The 17166-nt window shown below is 40.3% G+C and overlaps 1 protein-coding gene across 2 annotated transcripts in view; it reads right to left on the bottom strand.

The window, feature by feature from the left end:
* The window catches only part of cnksr1 (connector enhancer of kinase suppressor of Ras 1), a 79207-nt gene that overhangs the window by 14862 nt on the left and 47179 nt on the right, over window positions 1-17166 (bottom strand). For both annotated transcript variants that reach the window (XM_024146222.2, XM_024146223.2), the window contains 10 exons: window positions 15964-16023; window positions 13285-13353; window positions 13055-13183; window positions 11161-11261; window positions 9885-10027; window positions 8974-9125; window positions 8750-8783; window positions 8420-8595; window positions 7350-7423; window positions 2709-2780 (listed from right to left, as the gene is read on the bottom strand). In XM_024146222.2, coding sequence (XP_024001990.1) covers window positions 2709-2780; window positions 7350-7423; window positions 8420-8595; window positions 8750-8783; window positions 8974-9125; window positions 9885-10027; window positions 11161-11261; window positions 13055-13183; window positions 13285-13353; window positions 15964-16023 — 1010 coding nt within the window. The remainder of the gene's footprint in view (window positions 1-2708; window positions 2781-7349; window positions 7424-8419; window positions 8596-8749; window positions 8784-8973; window positions 9126-9884; window positions 10028-11160; window positions 11262-13054; window positions 13184-13284; window positions 13354-15963; window positions 16024-17166) is intronic.

The raw sequence follows: 17166 nt of genomic DNA, 5'->3' as shown, positions 1-17166 counted from the left end.
GCAGCTGTTATCTCCTTCCAACTTCGCGATTCTTTGCCATATGGCGTGCCGTGGGCAAAAGCCTCTTGCAACGTCTGAGTCGGGGGTTTGTTTTGAGCACTCGGTTTTACTTTTTTGGGTCTCATCCGTAGACTCCCCGTACTGTTCTGTGATACTGTTCATGACTTGCGTAAGTGGAAACTAGATTTGTGGTGTTTGAGCCTGTTGTCGGGACCGGCCTGCAGCATATTTTGCAGAGGGCGGTTTTCTGGTCCGTGTCAGACTTTTCATACCCAAACCACGTCCATGCGGCTGAAGTAGCCCCTATTTTACGTACGAGCTCAGTGTCTCCGTGATCTGTGTCACGTTCTCTCTCCTCCATGTTTGTTTGTGTTGCAAAGAACGCAAAGAGCCGTCCAATTGACGAAACATATTGCCGTAAAGAGTGTGACTTGCGACACAACGAAATAAACGATAGAGCATAATATGAAACAATAGACGTTTTTCTATCGTTACACGATATATATCATCATATCGCCCAGCCCTATTTCCTAATATAAAGCACATTGCTTTGCTTTACAACAGTAGTATAGCCTACCTGGCTGGCATGAAAATTAATAATGGGTAAGCGTCCTCCATTCGCTATTTAAGTACATAGATGAAATGTATTTTCTTCCCCATGCCGCTGTTCCTAGACAGGTGCATGATAATGGTCCATTCTAAATCAAAACTAATATCACACATACAGTACCAGTCAGAAGTTTGGACACACCTACTCATTCAAGGATTTTTCTTTATTTGTACTATTTTCTACATTATAGAATAATAGTGAAGACATCAAAACTATGAAATAACACATACGGAATCATGTAGTAACCAAAAAAGTGTTAAACAAAATGTTTGGATTCTTCAAAGTAGCGACCCTTTGCCTTGATGACAGCTTTGCACACTCATGGCATTCTCTCAACCAGCTTCACCTGTATTGCTTTTCCAACAAGCTTGAAGGAGTTCCCACATATGCTGAGTACTTGTTGTGTAAGGGCTATTTGACCAAGGAGAGTGATGGATGACTGCATCAGATGACCTGGCCCCCACAATCACCTGACTTCAACCCAATTGAGATGGTTTGGGATGAGTTGGACCGCGGAGTGAAGGAAAAGCAGCCAACAAGTACTCAGCATATGTGGGAACTCCTTCAAGACTRTTGGAAGGCTGCAGTCAGCTTGTGCAATACGTTAAGAGATAAAGCATTTCACCGGTCACATTTTTTATTATAAAACTTACCTGTAGTCCCCAGTCACGTTCACAAGCACACAATGACAAGAGACCGGAGCCTTAAGTCACTCACTGTTCTGCAGCACGCACCAGGTGATCTAGCTACAGTATGGAATTGACAAGTAAATGTTTGCCAGCTAGATATCTTATACAGTGAGCTCCAAAAGTATTGGGACAGTGACATTTTTAGTTTTTGCTCTGTACTCTAGCACTTTGGATTTGAAATGATACAATGACTACGATGTTAAAGTGAAGCTTTAGCCTGTCAGCTTTCATTTTGGGGTATTTTCAACCATATGGTGTGAACCATTTAGAAATTACAGCACTTTTTGTACCTAGTCCCCCCCCCCCCCCCATTTTAGTAGACCAAAATTATTGGGACAAATTCACTTATGTTTATTAAAGTAGTAAAAAGTTAAATATTTGGTCCCATTTCTTAGCATGCAATGATTACATAAAGCTTGTGACTCTACAAACTTGTTGGATGCATTTTATGTTTGTTTTGGTTGTGTTTCAGATTATTTTGTGCCCAATAGAAATTAATGTATTGTGTAATTTTGGAGTCACTTTTATTGTAAATAAGAATAGAATATATGTTTCTAAATGCACATTAATGTGGATGCTAGAATAATTACAGATAATCCTCAATGAACCGTGAATAATGTGTCAGAAAGTTAAGGACACACAAAAATCATACCCCCGTCCCCGAAGAATGCTAACCTCCACCGTTATTGAAATGGTGAGAAGTTAGCATGTCTTCGGGGTATGATATTTGTGCGTCTGTAACACCCGACGTGGATGAAAATACCTTCAAATTAAAGCTGTCAGTCTGTACTTTAACGTCATCGTATCATTTCAAATTCACAGTGCTGGAGTACAGAGCCAAAACAACAAACAAATGTGTCACTGTCCCAATACTTTTGGAGCTCACAGAAATGTMCTAAATGCTCTGCAGTTGTGCATTTGGTTTGCTAATTTAGTAGCTAGTTATCTAGCTAGCTAAGTGGTTAGCTTCTCGCAAAATCAAGCTTCTATTAGTAAGAGCAGAGAATCCCTTCCTGGATCAAGAGCCTTGCTGTCTAATATATGTTTTGTGCGCGAGGCAAACTGTGAGTAGCATTTGAGWTACTTTTATAACTTTATGAGTTGGGAAATAATTGATGTCAGAGACTGTATAAAATGTTTGCATGCGCTCATGAGCATTTAAGCTAGCATTTGCTATGGTTTTTCCCATGTACTTGTTAGCATGGGGGGGCTGCATCATTCGTGGGCGACGGTGTGTTTACTGTTGCCTTGTTTTTCCTAAAGAATTAATACTCTCGCAAGCAATCGAATACTAGCATCCGTTTCGATATTCGAATTAATCGTGCCCATCCCTAGTGTGTATGTGCGCACGTGTGTGTGTGTGTGTGTGTATTAGCACACTGTGTGTGTGTTCATAATCTGTCACTTACTTGGTCATGTCATTGACGTTCTCGGCGGCGAAGAAGAAAGTCTGGAAGCGCTGGTGGCACATTTGGAAGACACTGGGAGAAGGAGAGCGAGAGGTAGAGAAACAGAGGGAGAGAGCGAGAGAAATTATAATTAAGTTACGGGTCCACAGCCTCAGAGGATCTAGATACTTTTTCTAACCTCTCTGGATTACAACCAAATTATGATGAGTGTACTATATTACGTATTGGATCGCCCCCTAAAAAATGTTTTACATTACCATGTTGCTTACCAATAAAATGGTCTGACGGTGATGTGGACATACTCGGTATTCATAACTTTAAATAAAAATAATAAGTTCACTACAATACATTTTTATCGAAAATCGAAAATCTTGCTACCATGGAAAGGAACATACTTGTGGAAAAATCACCCTGATTAACTCTTTAGTCATATCCCAGTTTACCTATTTGCTTATGGCCTTGCCTACACCTAGCAAAATGTTTTTTTAAATTATATGAGCAAAAAATATTCTATTTTATTTGGAATGGAAAACCAGACAAAATTGAAGAGGCCTATTTATATCATTTATATGAATTTGGAGGGCAGAAATGATTAAATATTAAAACATTAGACCTCTCACTAAAGGCGTCAGTCATACGAAAGTCATACTTAAAGCCGAACTGGTTCTCTAGCAAATTAGTAAGAATGTCTCACCCCTTGTTCAAGAATGGTCTTTTCCCTTTATTCAGATTACAACATCTCACYTTCGGTTATTTGAAAATGAAATCATCTCCAAAATATCCCAGTTTTTAAAGACAAGACATAGAAAGTTGGTTGTATTTCAGTTTAATTTAATTTATGAGCCGATACACAAAACAACGTCGGATTCAAAACTTAATTTTCCAATTTATATTATGATACATAATTCTTGCAACCAATAGAACGGTATATACAGTGCATTCGAAAAGTATTCAGACCCCTTGACTTTTTCCACATTTTGTTATGTTACATCCTTATTCTAAAATGGATTCAATAGTTTWTTCCCTTCATTAATCTACACACAATACCCCATAATGACAAAGTAAAAACAGGTTTAGAATTTTTTGCAAATTTACAAAAAAAGAAAAACAGAAATATCACATTTACATAAGTATTCAGACCCTTTACTCAGTACAGTACTTTGTTGAAGCACCTTTGGCAGTGATTACAGCCTTGAGTTTTCTTGGGTATGACGCTACAAGCTTGGCACACCTGTATTTGGGGAGTTTCTCCCATTCTTCTCTGCAGATTCTCTCAATCTGTCAGGTTGGATGGGGAGCATCGCTGCACAGCTATTTTCAGGTCTCTCCAGAAATGTTAAAATCGGGTTCAAGTCCGGGCTCTGGCTGGGCCACTCAAGGACATTCAGAGACTTGTCCCGAAGCAATTCCTGCGTTGTCTTGGCTGTCTGCTTAGGGTCATTGTCCTGTTGGAAGGTGAACCTTCGCCACAGTCTGAGGTCCTGATCACTCTGGAGCAGGTTTTCATCAAGGATCTCTCTTAACTTTGCTCCATTCATCTTTCCCTCAATCCTGACTAGTCTCCCTGCCGCTGAAAAACATCCCCATAGCATGATGCTGCCACTACTATGCTTCACCGTAGGAATGGTGCCAGGTTTCCTCCAGACGTGACGATTGGCATTCAGGCCAAAGAGTTCCATTTTGGTTTCATCAGACCAGAGAATCTTCTTTCACATGGTCTGGGAGACCTTTAGGTGCCATTTGGCAAACTCCAAGCGGGCTGTCATGTGCCTTTTACTGAGGAGTGTCTTCTGTCTGGCTACTCTACCATAAAGGCCTGATTGGTGTAGTGCTGCAGAGATGGTTGTTCTTCTGAAAGTTTCTCCCATCTCCACAGAGGAACTCTGGAGCTGTCAGCGTGACCATCAGGTTCTGTCTCTGAGCTCTACGGAGAATTCCTTCGACCTCATGGCTTGGTTTTATCTCTGACATGCACTGTCAACTGTGGGACCTTTTCAAATCATGTCCAATCAATTGAATTTACCATAGGTGGACTACAATCAAGTTGTAGAAACATATCAAGGATGAGCAATGGAAACAGGACACACCTGAGCTCAAATTTCAAGTCTCATAGCAAATGGTCTGAATACTTATGTAAATAAGGTATTTCTGTTTTTTAATACATTTGCAAAAATTTCAAAAAATCTCTTTTCACTTTGTCATTATGGGGTATTGTGTGTAGATTGATGAGGATTAGAATACGGCTGTAACGCAACAAAATGTGGAAAAAGAGAAGGGGTCTGACTACTTTCCATATGCACGGTATATGGGAGATACAACCATCCTAGCTCTGCAGATTTTTCTGCGACGAGACAACCATTCGATAATTTGTTTAGGGTTAGGGTTACTGCTGGGTGATTTGAAAAGTTTTAGTCAATTGATCAATAATATAAACATTTTTGCTAAAAGCATTATCTTTAAATTTACTATATGTAGAAACTACGAGAATAGAAAAAGGTTCAGAACTTTTGTGAAACATCACAGCACATTTGAAAAATATGTGGAAAATAGACATCAAAACTGGATGGTCTTCAGAAATAGATGGGATGGGTTGAGGGTAAGTGAAGGATGGCATAAAAATACATTTTAAAAAGGTAACTATTGTAAAATATATTGTGTCCGTAAAATATACATAGGCTTCTACTTCCAGGTTATACATACTAAGTGCTGTTGTCCATTAGTTTACTCCAATTAGGGGAGGGGTGGTAGGTTTAGGGGAACATAAAAGGAAAATATATTGGAAAATAAAATATGTATAATGCATCTAAATACATGTACAATGTATTTACAAAAAAATATAAATGGGGGATTGGAAATTATACAGACAATTACATTGATGGAAGCTACAATATATCTGCAATATTAAAGCTGATGTAACGGCAGTCTATTTCGTCCTCCTCATCGGACGAGGAGAGGCGAGAAGGATCGCAGGACCAATTTGCAGAGTGGTAAGTTTCCATGATATTTAATGTACACGAAAACAATACACGATACAAAATAACAAACGAACATACAGTAACAGTCCCGTGTGGCACAAACACTGACACAGGAAACAAACACCCACAAACCAAAACGTGAAACCCCAGCTGCCTAAATATGATTCTCAATCAGGGACAACGATTGACAGCTGCCTCTGATTGAGAATCATACCAGGCCGAACTCAAAATCCCAACATAGAAAACACACATAGACAACCCACCCCAACACACGCCCTGACCATACTAAATAAATACAAAAACAAGGGAAATAAGGTCAGGAACGTGACAGCTGATCTACCCCCCAAAGAAAAATATGAATTTTGATTGAATATGAATATGATTTTGAGGCTGATTCCCTGACCTGTCAATGTTTTTAATTTGCTGTTTTTGATTTTGTTATACTCTTGTGAATGCAATGGTTTTTACTAGATTACTTGTAGTTTTTCATGTTGTCTGTCTGTAATTTTTGTAATGACTTGGTGCTGCCTATCTTGGCCAGGACGCTCTTGAAAAAGAGATTTTAAATCTCAATGAGCCCTTCCTGGTTAAATAAAGGTTAAATAAATAAAATAAAAGTTATGACTACGCTAGCTACCCCTAAGTTAGCTAGCTAGCTACCCCTACAATAAGAGATGGGGGATGTTACTACTTATTCYCACTTTGACAGAATGGTATTAGTAAGAAGGTCTGCTAAATTGATTCCCTTTACCTTCGGTAGATATGACATTTCAGTGTTTGCCTCTGACCAACATTTTTAGAGGCCCTACTCTTTGCTGCAGAGACAAAGTGTAGCTGTTTTAAAGCTAATGTGCTGCAATTCTCCAATTTTGCCATGGCTTATGCCATGTTCTTATGCTATCCGAGTGACTCAAACATAACAAAATCAATGTGTGCCCCATGACATGACATTTTTGATTCTCCCGGACTATCTAAGTTTATTTTGGTGATTGTTAGTTTCAAAGATGATCTTTAAAAAGATATATGTGGCTCCATTATCTTTACTACATACTTTATATCTGGTTTTAATTGCTTATACACTGAAAAAGTTACCATTCAGAACATTATTTTCAACAAAATAATAATATATTTTTATTTTAATTTTTGGAGTAGTAAATGAATATAGGGGAAATACTGCACTCTTGGAAACGTATATAGCAGTTCCCTTTTTTGCTGATGTACATTACAATGGGCTTGCATTGCAATCTAATAATATAAGGGTTAAGTCCAAATCTGGTTTAAAATAATATTCAAAATATTTAATTTGCGGCTGTCTGGAGTGTCAGATGGGACTTTCAAATTTAGGATGATTCCATTGCGCCTGATTTCATACACCCAGATGGGACTCCAGTAGGTCAGGTACCATCAAACAGTGAATCCTACATGTTATTTTTATTTAACTAGGCAAGTCAGTTAAGAACAAATTATTATTTACAATGACAGCCTTGGAACAGTGGGTTAACTGCCTGGTTCAGGGGCAGAAYGACAGATTTTTACCTCGTCAGCTCGGAGATTCGATCTAGCAACCTTTCGGTTACTGGCCCAACGCTCTAACCACTAGGSTACCTGCCGCACCTAAATAACTTGTCTTATCACACTAGACACTCCATCCGACATGAATACTCACTACTTCCTCTTGTGTTCTCCTGCACCCTCTATGTTGTAGCTGGAGATCTTAACCAGGCCCTCCGCTTTCTCCTCCTGACGATTACAAAGAAAGAAATAGGTTAATCAAACACAACTACTGCAGCCATGAYAGCCTGGTTACTCCACAATGAACCCTATGAGTGTTCAGTCCACTTTAACCAGGCTACTGCAATTCCAGTGAGCACAAGACGTTGAAAAAACATATTTTCTAACATATTTTGCGCATTGGCAATTTTGATAAGGACTGCCTCCTAAGAGGCAATGCTTATCACAATTACCAGGCATAAAATACATACAGATAATGCCAAATCACATTGCACAGTGTAAACCTGTTGAGCTAGATAAAACAGAACCGTTTGCAACCACAACCAAATGCAATAATACCATCAGTCATCTGTCATAGTGATAAATGCAACTATCTGAGCCATGTTATTATTGGGCCTCCATCACATTATGTGCATAAACCTGCCAATGAGATACAGTGTATAATATGATATAATAGCACATTGTCTATTATCTGCTGTAGCCTGTCCAAGGACTTCAGATGAAAATTAACGTTTATGGCTAACACAAGCACTTTTACTGTACATTGACGTGAGGCGTAGAATGCCGATTCATGTGCATTGTCTCTGTCAACGCAATAAGATGAACGAACTTATACGACGGTGTTCACTTGGGGTATGTTCAGTGAAGTGAAACCTTTCCATAGAAATGTTATGAATAAAGCTGCCACGACTCAACATATTCTTCATGACAGACAATCCTACCTATTCTACACAATACCATACAATCTACACAATTCTGTATGCACCCTCCTGAACAATTATCAAGTCCTGGAATATTAAAGCACCTTACATGATTGTGTAGGTTTGTGTATAAGTGTTTTCTTCCCCTGACCCTTTTTGAGGGGGGATGAGTGGGGAGTTGGGGGGGGGGCTCAACTGGGTTAGCACTGGTAACATAGTTCTAACTAATAAAACAGTTAATACATTCAATTAAACAGTTAATAGAACAGTTCATATTTATAACAAATGAAACAAAGGACCTCACCTGCTGACTGGTGTACCAATAGAGAGAGGGGCCCTTGAGGACGAACCAGAAGCGCTGCCACTTCTGGGTCATGAACACACTGCTCTCCTTCCTCTTCTTCCACAGCCAGCCGTCACACTCAGGCCGACTCAGCTCACGGCACGACACACGCCGCCTGCTCATCGCTTTACGCGTGCCTGGGTGGGGGGTGGTGTGTGTGTGGGGTGGGGGTTAAACGGGAGAGGGTGTCAAAGTTATGGTAACACAAAGTACCTGCTGCGAAAATAAGTACAGTACAGGTAAAGTACTCTAAATAAATAAGGAAAACTGATTTTTAAAACCCAAACTTACCTTTTGTAGACCCCATTTCTTGTTCTTTATCCTCCTAAAATTAAAACAGCAGAGAACTTGTCCTCAATTCAGTCTAAAAAAAACGTAATTGTCTATCCAACTGGTCTTTCCAAAAAGCTCAAATGTAACCCATTAAAACATCACATGTAGAGAGCGACTACAGAAACTAACCTCATCGCCATCATAACCACCACCAAAAAATGGAGTGTGTGTCTCTCTCTCACCATGTGTCCGCCCATCTCAGGACAGGAACTGATGGAACTGATGCTCGCTCTGCCTAGTTCTATTACCCGGGGGGACGGACTTCTGGAGGGTGCAGAGCCCTTTCCGTTCGGCCCGGGGCTGAACCTGGACCCCTCCAAACCCTCGGCTTCTCCTAGGACACACACATGCACACACAGGTGAGAACCCTTTTTATACAACAACACAGCACAATTATGATCACTACTAACAGCAACAACTAACATTCTGTCCCCAACAGTCTTACTTTAGCTGGAATTTAGTGTCATGTTCAGTAGCAAAAATATTTTGAAAAGTTTTCAAAAAGGACAAATTCCTCCTTTTATTGGCTTAATTCTTCAATGTTCTTCCCTGTTTTTCTCTTCTTTTTTTTTTTACCAACTGGTTTTGGATGCCGAGAGTAACTGAACAGGGCCCTGGTAGGCTATCTACTGAAACATGTTATGGCGATAAGCGGTGTCGTCTGATAACCACTTCAAACTGTACTTATTTCTGATACTTACTTGAACGATAAATAGTGACGCTTGTTCAAATGACAAAAGGAATCAATAAAAGTAACTATTATTACCATTTACTGTAATGCCAGTTCGGCTATTCCTTCTAAAGCTTATCATGTTGGCCTATGTGCCCCGGCACAAGTTCAACCAGATCGTCACTGTCTGGCCAAGTTGCAAAGGCGGATGCCCAGGCTAGTTGTTCTACAATTTCTCTTCTGTAAATTGGATATTAAACCTAACCCTAAACTTAACTACACTGCTAATCGTATGCCTAACCTTAAATATAGACCAAAAAGCTACATTTTGTTTTCGTAAATGTTTACAATTTAGCCAACTTTGACCTTTCAGCATCAAGTGGGAACCCTTCTACCATTTATGGTCATGTCTATGGTTCCGACCTGATGACAGGTATGAGATGTCCCCCTGGGATCCCCTGGGACATAAGTTGTATGTCAGGCTGCCGTCCAATCCCCTGTCGCTGGACAGCTCCGACTTCTCCTGGCCCATGGGCTGGATATCCACTGGCCCTTGAACTGCAGCCCTACATACAGGTAGAGGGGTCACACTTTACCACACTATCCATCCACAACACTATGTCAGCCCTGCACACCACACATGGGATGGAGGGGAAGAGGGAGCCCACTTAGTCACACTAACACCAAAGATGGTTTAGAATGAAGATATGTAGAAACGGCTTCTAATAGAAATTCAACATTGCGCATGTAGTTGATGTCATGGCGACTAAGCTCATGCGCAGAAACACATCCTCGGGTGTAATGGTCGAACTGCGCATGTGCAGGCCATCGAATCAAAAGGCACTCCTTTCGATATGAAATTGTTCTTGACGAAAAATGAAAACGTGTCAGTTTGTCACTTCCACGAGGTTGGCGTAGTAACATGTTCAGCTACTTGGCACAACCTATATTCGAGCCTTTAGATTGAGAAAATTAACAACTTAAGAAAGAATGTTTCACTTCTCAAACCCCAATCTGGTCTGCAGAATCGGCTTCGCAAGCTTTCCCGGAAGTCATGGGATGTTGGGCCTCTGGGTTTAGAAACTCACACACGCACCGCACCACACGCACACAAAGGAGTGGGAGGGGCCAAAAACTATAGCATTGATATAGAACCCTGAAGCAGGAAATACAAATGCAACACATGAAGTTAGGGTATTTTTTCGAGGTGGTGAATATGAACTAATATCAATGTAAGACCATTGTGGAGGTTATGAAAGCAACTGACAAACTTTCATTTTAAGGTAAACTTCCCCTTTAATAAAGTGCCATTAAATTTGGATATATCATTTCAACAAAAACTCAGTCGTCAGAATTCATCTACACTCCCATAGGAAATCAGTAGCACAGGACACAACATAAATGTATTGCTCTAACGCAACAGGCCTTTGTTGGTTTCCAGTATTCTGTGGGTGGGCAAATATTAAATGGTCTATGACACAGTCTTTGACACAGTCTTTGACACAGTCTTTGACAGCCTTAATAGCATTTGCAACATGACCTCAGCCATTGGTCTATTACAGAATCATGCTGCCTGTTGCCGACACGTCAGACAAAAAATATGTTCAAATGGTTGTGTAAAATGGAGTATTTCAGCACTATATATACATACACACAGAAGAAGTACTGAAGCATTCATGTCTGGTGTGTGTGTACTCACCTGAATGACAGGGACCTGACTGAGGTTGCTACTCTCTCAAATAGGGAGTGTTTCTGGTTGCCCTCTTCTTCTTCCTCCTCCTCCTCCTCTTCTTCCTCTTTCTGAAAACCAGCCAGCAGAAAATGTGAACCCCCCCCCACCCACTTCAGATGAAGAGATAGGGTGTGAAGTTGTGAACTCTGCTCAGTTCCTTTTAATACGGTGTGTGTGTGCGTGAGCTGAGCCACAGTGCGCCATGTGGACCGAGCCCACAGGACAAATGTCAGCTTTTATCATCCACATAAAATCCTAGTCTTCAGCCTCCACTCACACACAAGCAACGCGCCTGCCCCGCCCACCTGAGGATCTGTCTTTTTCAGCCATATATTTCCTGTGTTTGAGGGGTGCAAAATCCACTTCTCATTTACATCTCGCTGGATTAATTGMTTTTATTTTACTCCTGCGACTTTTTCACACTTTACGACCGTGGAAATGTTTGTAATGACCTGTCAAACACACCCCGGTAATGGCTGAAATGGGCTCAATGGAATACACTGTCTTTCCGTTGCATCTATAAGAATGCTAAAGCTTCATCGGGGACTTAGTGCACTGTCTCGAGACACATCACAAGAAAGACAAGAAAGAGAACTATTTTGATGGGTGTACAGTGTGGATTAGAATTTTTTCAACAATTTAATATAGTTGAAATGTTCATTAATTAGATGCGCTGAAATGAAAGCAACATCCGAAAATGAACACTCGGATTACGGTGATATTACGTCTGATCTCGCAAACAATGTAAAGTATGTTCCGATAGGTATAATCTAGAGCCAAGCGTGTTGATTTTTAATCCAATGGTATTGTGCTATTGACACATTTGTTAAATTATGCAAGAGAATGTGACAACACTAATTAATGAGGCAGTCTAGACAGCACAGCTGAGTGCAGGTAGGGTAGAGAGAACAAGTTGTCGGTGGTTACAGCCCTGTTCCACCCCTTTATGTTAATATTCATATATGCAAATACACCAGGTGCGTTTTATGCAAATTAGGTACATATACCTTTATTTTAACACAATATATATAAAAAAAAGAATAATAATACCTGATATAGTAAGAAAATCTATATAGGAGTGCATTCTAAGATAATTATATATATTTTTTTATTTTTTTATTTTACATTTGACAAATTGAATACCTGAATTCCATTATTTGTCCATGCCAGTAAAATGTTTTATGTGCTTATAATTATTATTGGATTATAAAAATTATATGTTTGGAGTATCGCACACACACACACATAGGCCCTGAGCAAGCGTCAATAAACACGACTGACTGACATGGCTCACTGTCTCAGTGTTCAGACTACAGCACAGGCTGGCTTTAACACGTTGAGTCATGTCACGAGGGGTGGCGGAGTAGTCAGCTGTGTGTGCATGATAGAAGAGTGTGTATGAGAGGGAAAAAAAGTGTGTGTGTGTGTGCACTTGTCCGTGATTTGTTTTTCTGTATAGACAGAGACAAGACAGTCGGCAGGGTGAGAGCATGAAGGCTTGAAGGTGGGGATAACAAACAGTTAAACCCAAGTGACCAGAGGTTATCCAGAGGGAATCTGCTCTATGAAAGCCTACAGGTCTAAATGGATGTGTTTCCTTGGTTGAGTATGTGCTGGTGCTGGTGGGTGGGTGGGTGTGTGTACATGCCTGAGTGTAAATGTGTGTGTGTGCATCCTCGTGAATGTGTGTGAATGTGTGTGAATGTATGTATGTATGTATGTATGTATGTATGTATGTATGTATGTATGTATGTATGTATGTGTGTGAATGTATGTATGTATGTATGTATGTATGTATGTATGTATGTATGTATGTATGTATGTATGTATGTATGCTTCCCACTGAACTCCAGCAGCCTACCTGTGGCGAGGGGGGCTGTTGGGCTGTCTCTTTGCTTCTCAGTGACACGGGGACCTTCTTGAGGACCAGCGTCACCCCACCGGGGTTCTCCTTCAGTTTCTTCACTAGGTTCTTCCTGCTCCAGCCAACCTGACAATGCAGAGGACCATGGGAGTTGGAGTTCATATAAAGTTGTGCTTGGCTAGGCCAGACTTGTTACTTGGAACCACACAAGCACACAAAATACTCACCACAATCTGGTCATTGACTTGGATCACCTCGTCCCCAGCCAGTATCTTCTCACAGATCTCAGCGGGTGACTGAAATACACAAGCCAATAATTAAAACACACAAACGCACACTACTATAGATGTATGACAGATGTAACATTATGGCCGGGATTTGACGTCTGACCTTAATTGGTTTAAAAGAGTAATCAAATCAAATCTTTTTTGTCACATGCTTCGTAAACAGCAGCGAAATGCTTACTTAGACTTTTAACCTCTGACCCTGAGTGGGCTTGTGTACTAAATCATGCATACTGTACGTGCACAAGTGCATGCACTGTGTATGCATTCTAGAGAGAACAGCACATGCACACTGAGTGCTTCAGATAGACTCCAGTAGCAGTAGCCAGGGGAGTCAGTCTATATTCTGATCATGACATCATGGAAAAACACATGTCTATCCCAGGCTGTCCCAGAGAAGAGACCATCCTGTACTAAAGCTTGGTTCCCTCGATCCTTTCCCTGGAAAGCCTTCATCTAACTGTGAGAGTAATAAAATAGCCAAGCCCCCAACCTATTTATTGATTTTATTTAACTAGGCAAGTCGGTTAAGAACAAATTCTTATTTTCAATGACAGCCTAGGAACAGTGGGTTAAACTGCCTTGTTCAGGGGCAGAACGACAGATTTTTCTTTACATTGTCAGCTCGGGGATTCGATCTGGCAACCTTTCGGTTACTAGTCCAACTAGGCTACCTGCCGCACCACCTATCACCTAGGAATGATCAGAATTCTATTTTATATGTGCATTTGTATCATTTAGCAGATGCTCTTATCCAGAGAAACGTACCATTAGCGCATTCAAGTAAGTTCGGAAAAAACAACCGCCTATCACAATCATTGCAGCCATTCCATTCAGGTCTCTGTTCATGTACTCTAATAGCAGACAGACACAGCCAAGTCAGGGCGGAGTACATATGTGAACCACCTAAACTGACAGGGAAAAACTCCTGGCCACAAAAAGTGACCTGCTTCAACCAGTCAATATCATCATTAAGCAAGACATTTCACTTCGATATTTCACGAACGACCATTCAAGTTGTCACGCACACGTACGGCAAAATGCTTAACTTGCGAGCCGTTCCACTAATGACCATTAAAGCGGCGTTCTCTTTCACAACACTAAATCCCCAATAATCAACCTAGATAACGTATCGAACGCAGTAGGATTAGTTACAACCACATTGGATCCCAAACGGCACAAGATTCCCTATAGCGGACTACTTTTGACGAGAGCGGTGTGAACAATCCTCCCACTGTAGCAGCTTGTGATAAACATTATGCCTTTATAGTGAATAGTGGTATCATTATACTGGCTTACAGCCGATGCCATGAGGTCCATGTTTTCTGATGATTCTATCTACCATGGTAATCCACTGATATTTGTGGTTTTAACAGAGTACTTGCACTTGGCAACGGTMCCTCTACAGAATGGCAGACTAATGTTAGCTAGATTAACTAATGGTTATTTAGAAATCTACAGTGCACACAAAGAAACACACACACACAATGTATACGGCGGGTACTAAATTACTGACACCCTTGATAAAGATGAGCAAAAATAAATAATTCAAATACTGAGCTATATTGTATGCACCAAGAAAATGGGGGAAATGATATTATACTAATACAATTGCTCAGAGAAAGCGATTTTGTTTAACAGTTAATACTTTTTTCTCAAAAAAGTAGGGGTCAAAACTAATGACACCCCTAAAGATTCCCGTAAATAAATGTTGTCAAAAGTTTAGTATTTGGTCCCATATTCCTAGCACACAATGACTAAATCAAGCTTGTTGGATGTATTTGAAGTTTGTTTTGGTTATGTTTCAGATGATTTTGTCCCCAATAAAAAATAAATGGTAATGTATTGTGTCATTTTAGAGTACATTTTAYTGTAAATAAACTTCTACATTAATGTGGATGCTACCATGATTACAGATACCCCCAAGACATGCTAACCTCATACCATTACCAATTACAGGGGAGGTTAGAATGTCTGCTATTATCTTGGGGGTATCTGTAATCCTGGTAGCATCCACATTAAAACGTAGAAGTGTTTAGAAACATATTCTTATTTMAAATAAAATTGACTCCAAAATGACAATACATTATTTACCAAGTATTTAATATTGGGCAGAAAATATTCTGAAACACAATCAAAATGAACTGCAAATGCATGCAACAAGTTTGTAGTCACAAGCTTGATGTAGTCATTTTGTGCTAGGAATGTGGAATCAAATACTAAACTTATGACCACTTGATTTAAAGGAATCTTTGTGGTGGTCAACAATTTTGCTAAACAAAAATCGCTTTCTCTTAGCAATTGTATTAGCATAAAAGTATATAATTTCCAAATTTTATTAGCATACAATATAGCTCAGTATTTGAATCATTTATTTTATACAGTATTATACAGTATTGCTCATCTTTTTCAAGGGTATCAGTCATTTCAGACCCGATTGTACACCCGCCCACCCACACAGTACAGCAGACCGTCTAAATGTCAAGGTAATGCAAACCATTAGTCCTATGGGGTTTGTTTAAAGTAAAGTGCATTTATAYGACAATGTTTGGTAAGAGCCCATGGCATTGGGCTCTGAAGGACGGGGTTGAGAGGGGGGAAGAGGAGAATAAAGAGTCTGACCTCTGAGGTGGTGCCGGTGATGTAGTGATTACTGGAGCCAGTGGACGTTATCTCAATGCCCTGGAAGGGAGACAGCATGGTCATGTAAAAAACATTAAAAGAAAGACAGAATGAAAAAAACAAGATAKCTAGATAAGGAGAAACTCCCTGCGTTCTGTGCCCAGCTAATCTGATGTCAGTATTACAGTTAAAATCGCCCATCATCCATCAACCTGCCACAACAACACAATACCTTCTAGTACTGCAGTGCCGATGTCATTCAACGTCTCACACAGCAATCAAACCTCCAATCCTATGTCATTCTACTCTAGCTCTAATGTATGTACAGGTGCATACTGATTCATAGTGATCTGCCTGTATGTCATGTCATGTCTCCCTTGGGGTCCTGTTTGATATTTGCGCAGGTACGCTAAGGGGAGCCGTGTGGATCATGATCATGCACGGCCCAGCCACGATCAACACACATCACATGATTCCTGGGGCTTGCAGACATGCCTCTAATAATGACTTATTGACTGGAGCAGATTTGAAAATAGATCTGAATCTGAGAGGCCACCGCCGCGTCCCTCAGACTCCAGGGTTGTATTCATTAGCGCGTACAACGTAGCAAAACGTTTTGCAATAGAAACGAAGACAAGCGGTTCTTATTGGACATGTTCAGGTAGTCCTTCCCTCTTTCAGTATGTTTTCTTACGTTTAGTGCCTAATGAACATGGCCCAGCTCTTGTTTACTGAAAATGAAGGGAGAGATGATAATGATGGTCAGATGAGACTTGAACAGACCTGGGTATTATTTGGGTCGTTCCACCAAATTAGTAACTTTTGCATAGTGTTTAAGATACGAGTGCGTTGCCCTGTTACGATCAACCCTGTTACTTTATTTGGCACTTACTATCGGATTTGTTTTATACACCCTCTTGAGAYGTGTATGCGTTTGTGCAACAAATGTTARTGCATCGAATTGCATCAATTCGTTCCTCTAATCAAACCGAATCGCACCAAATTGTTTAAAACTAAAACGGATCATTCCTGTATCATATCAGATACGTATCAAATCGTCTTGAAAGGGAAAGATGCTGTATTGGGAATTTTAAAACCAATTTCTGTGTTCATGCAAGTGGCTGACTGAACGAATCCTCACTATCAGCAKCTGCAATTTGGCAGTACGCCCAGACCTTGTTTTGAGAGCGAAAGATCTGTTTC

The sequence above is a fragment of the Salvelinus sp. IW2-2015 genome, unplaced genomic scaffold (assembly GCF_002910315.2).
Source record: "Salvelinus sp. IW2-2015 unplaced genomic scaffold, ASM291031v2 Un_scaffold16326, whole genome shotgun sequence".
NCBI lineage: Eukaryota > Metazoa > Chordata > Actinopteri > Salmoniformes > Salmonidae > Salvelinus > Salvelinus sp. IW2-2015.
This window is presented reverse-complemented; position numbering and strand designations above follow the sequence as displayed.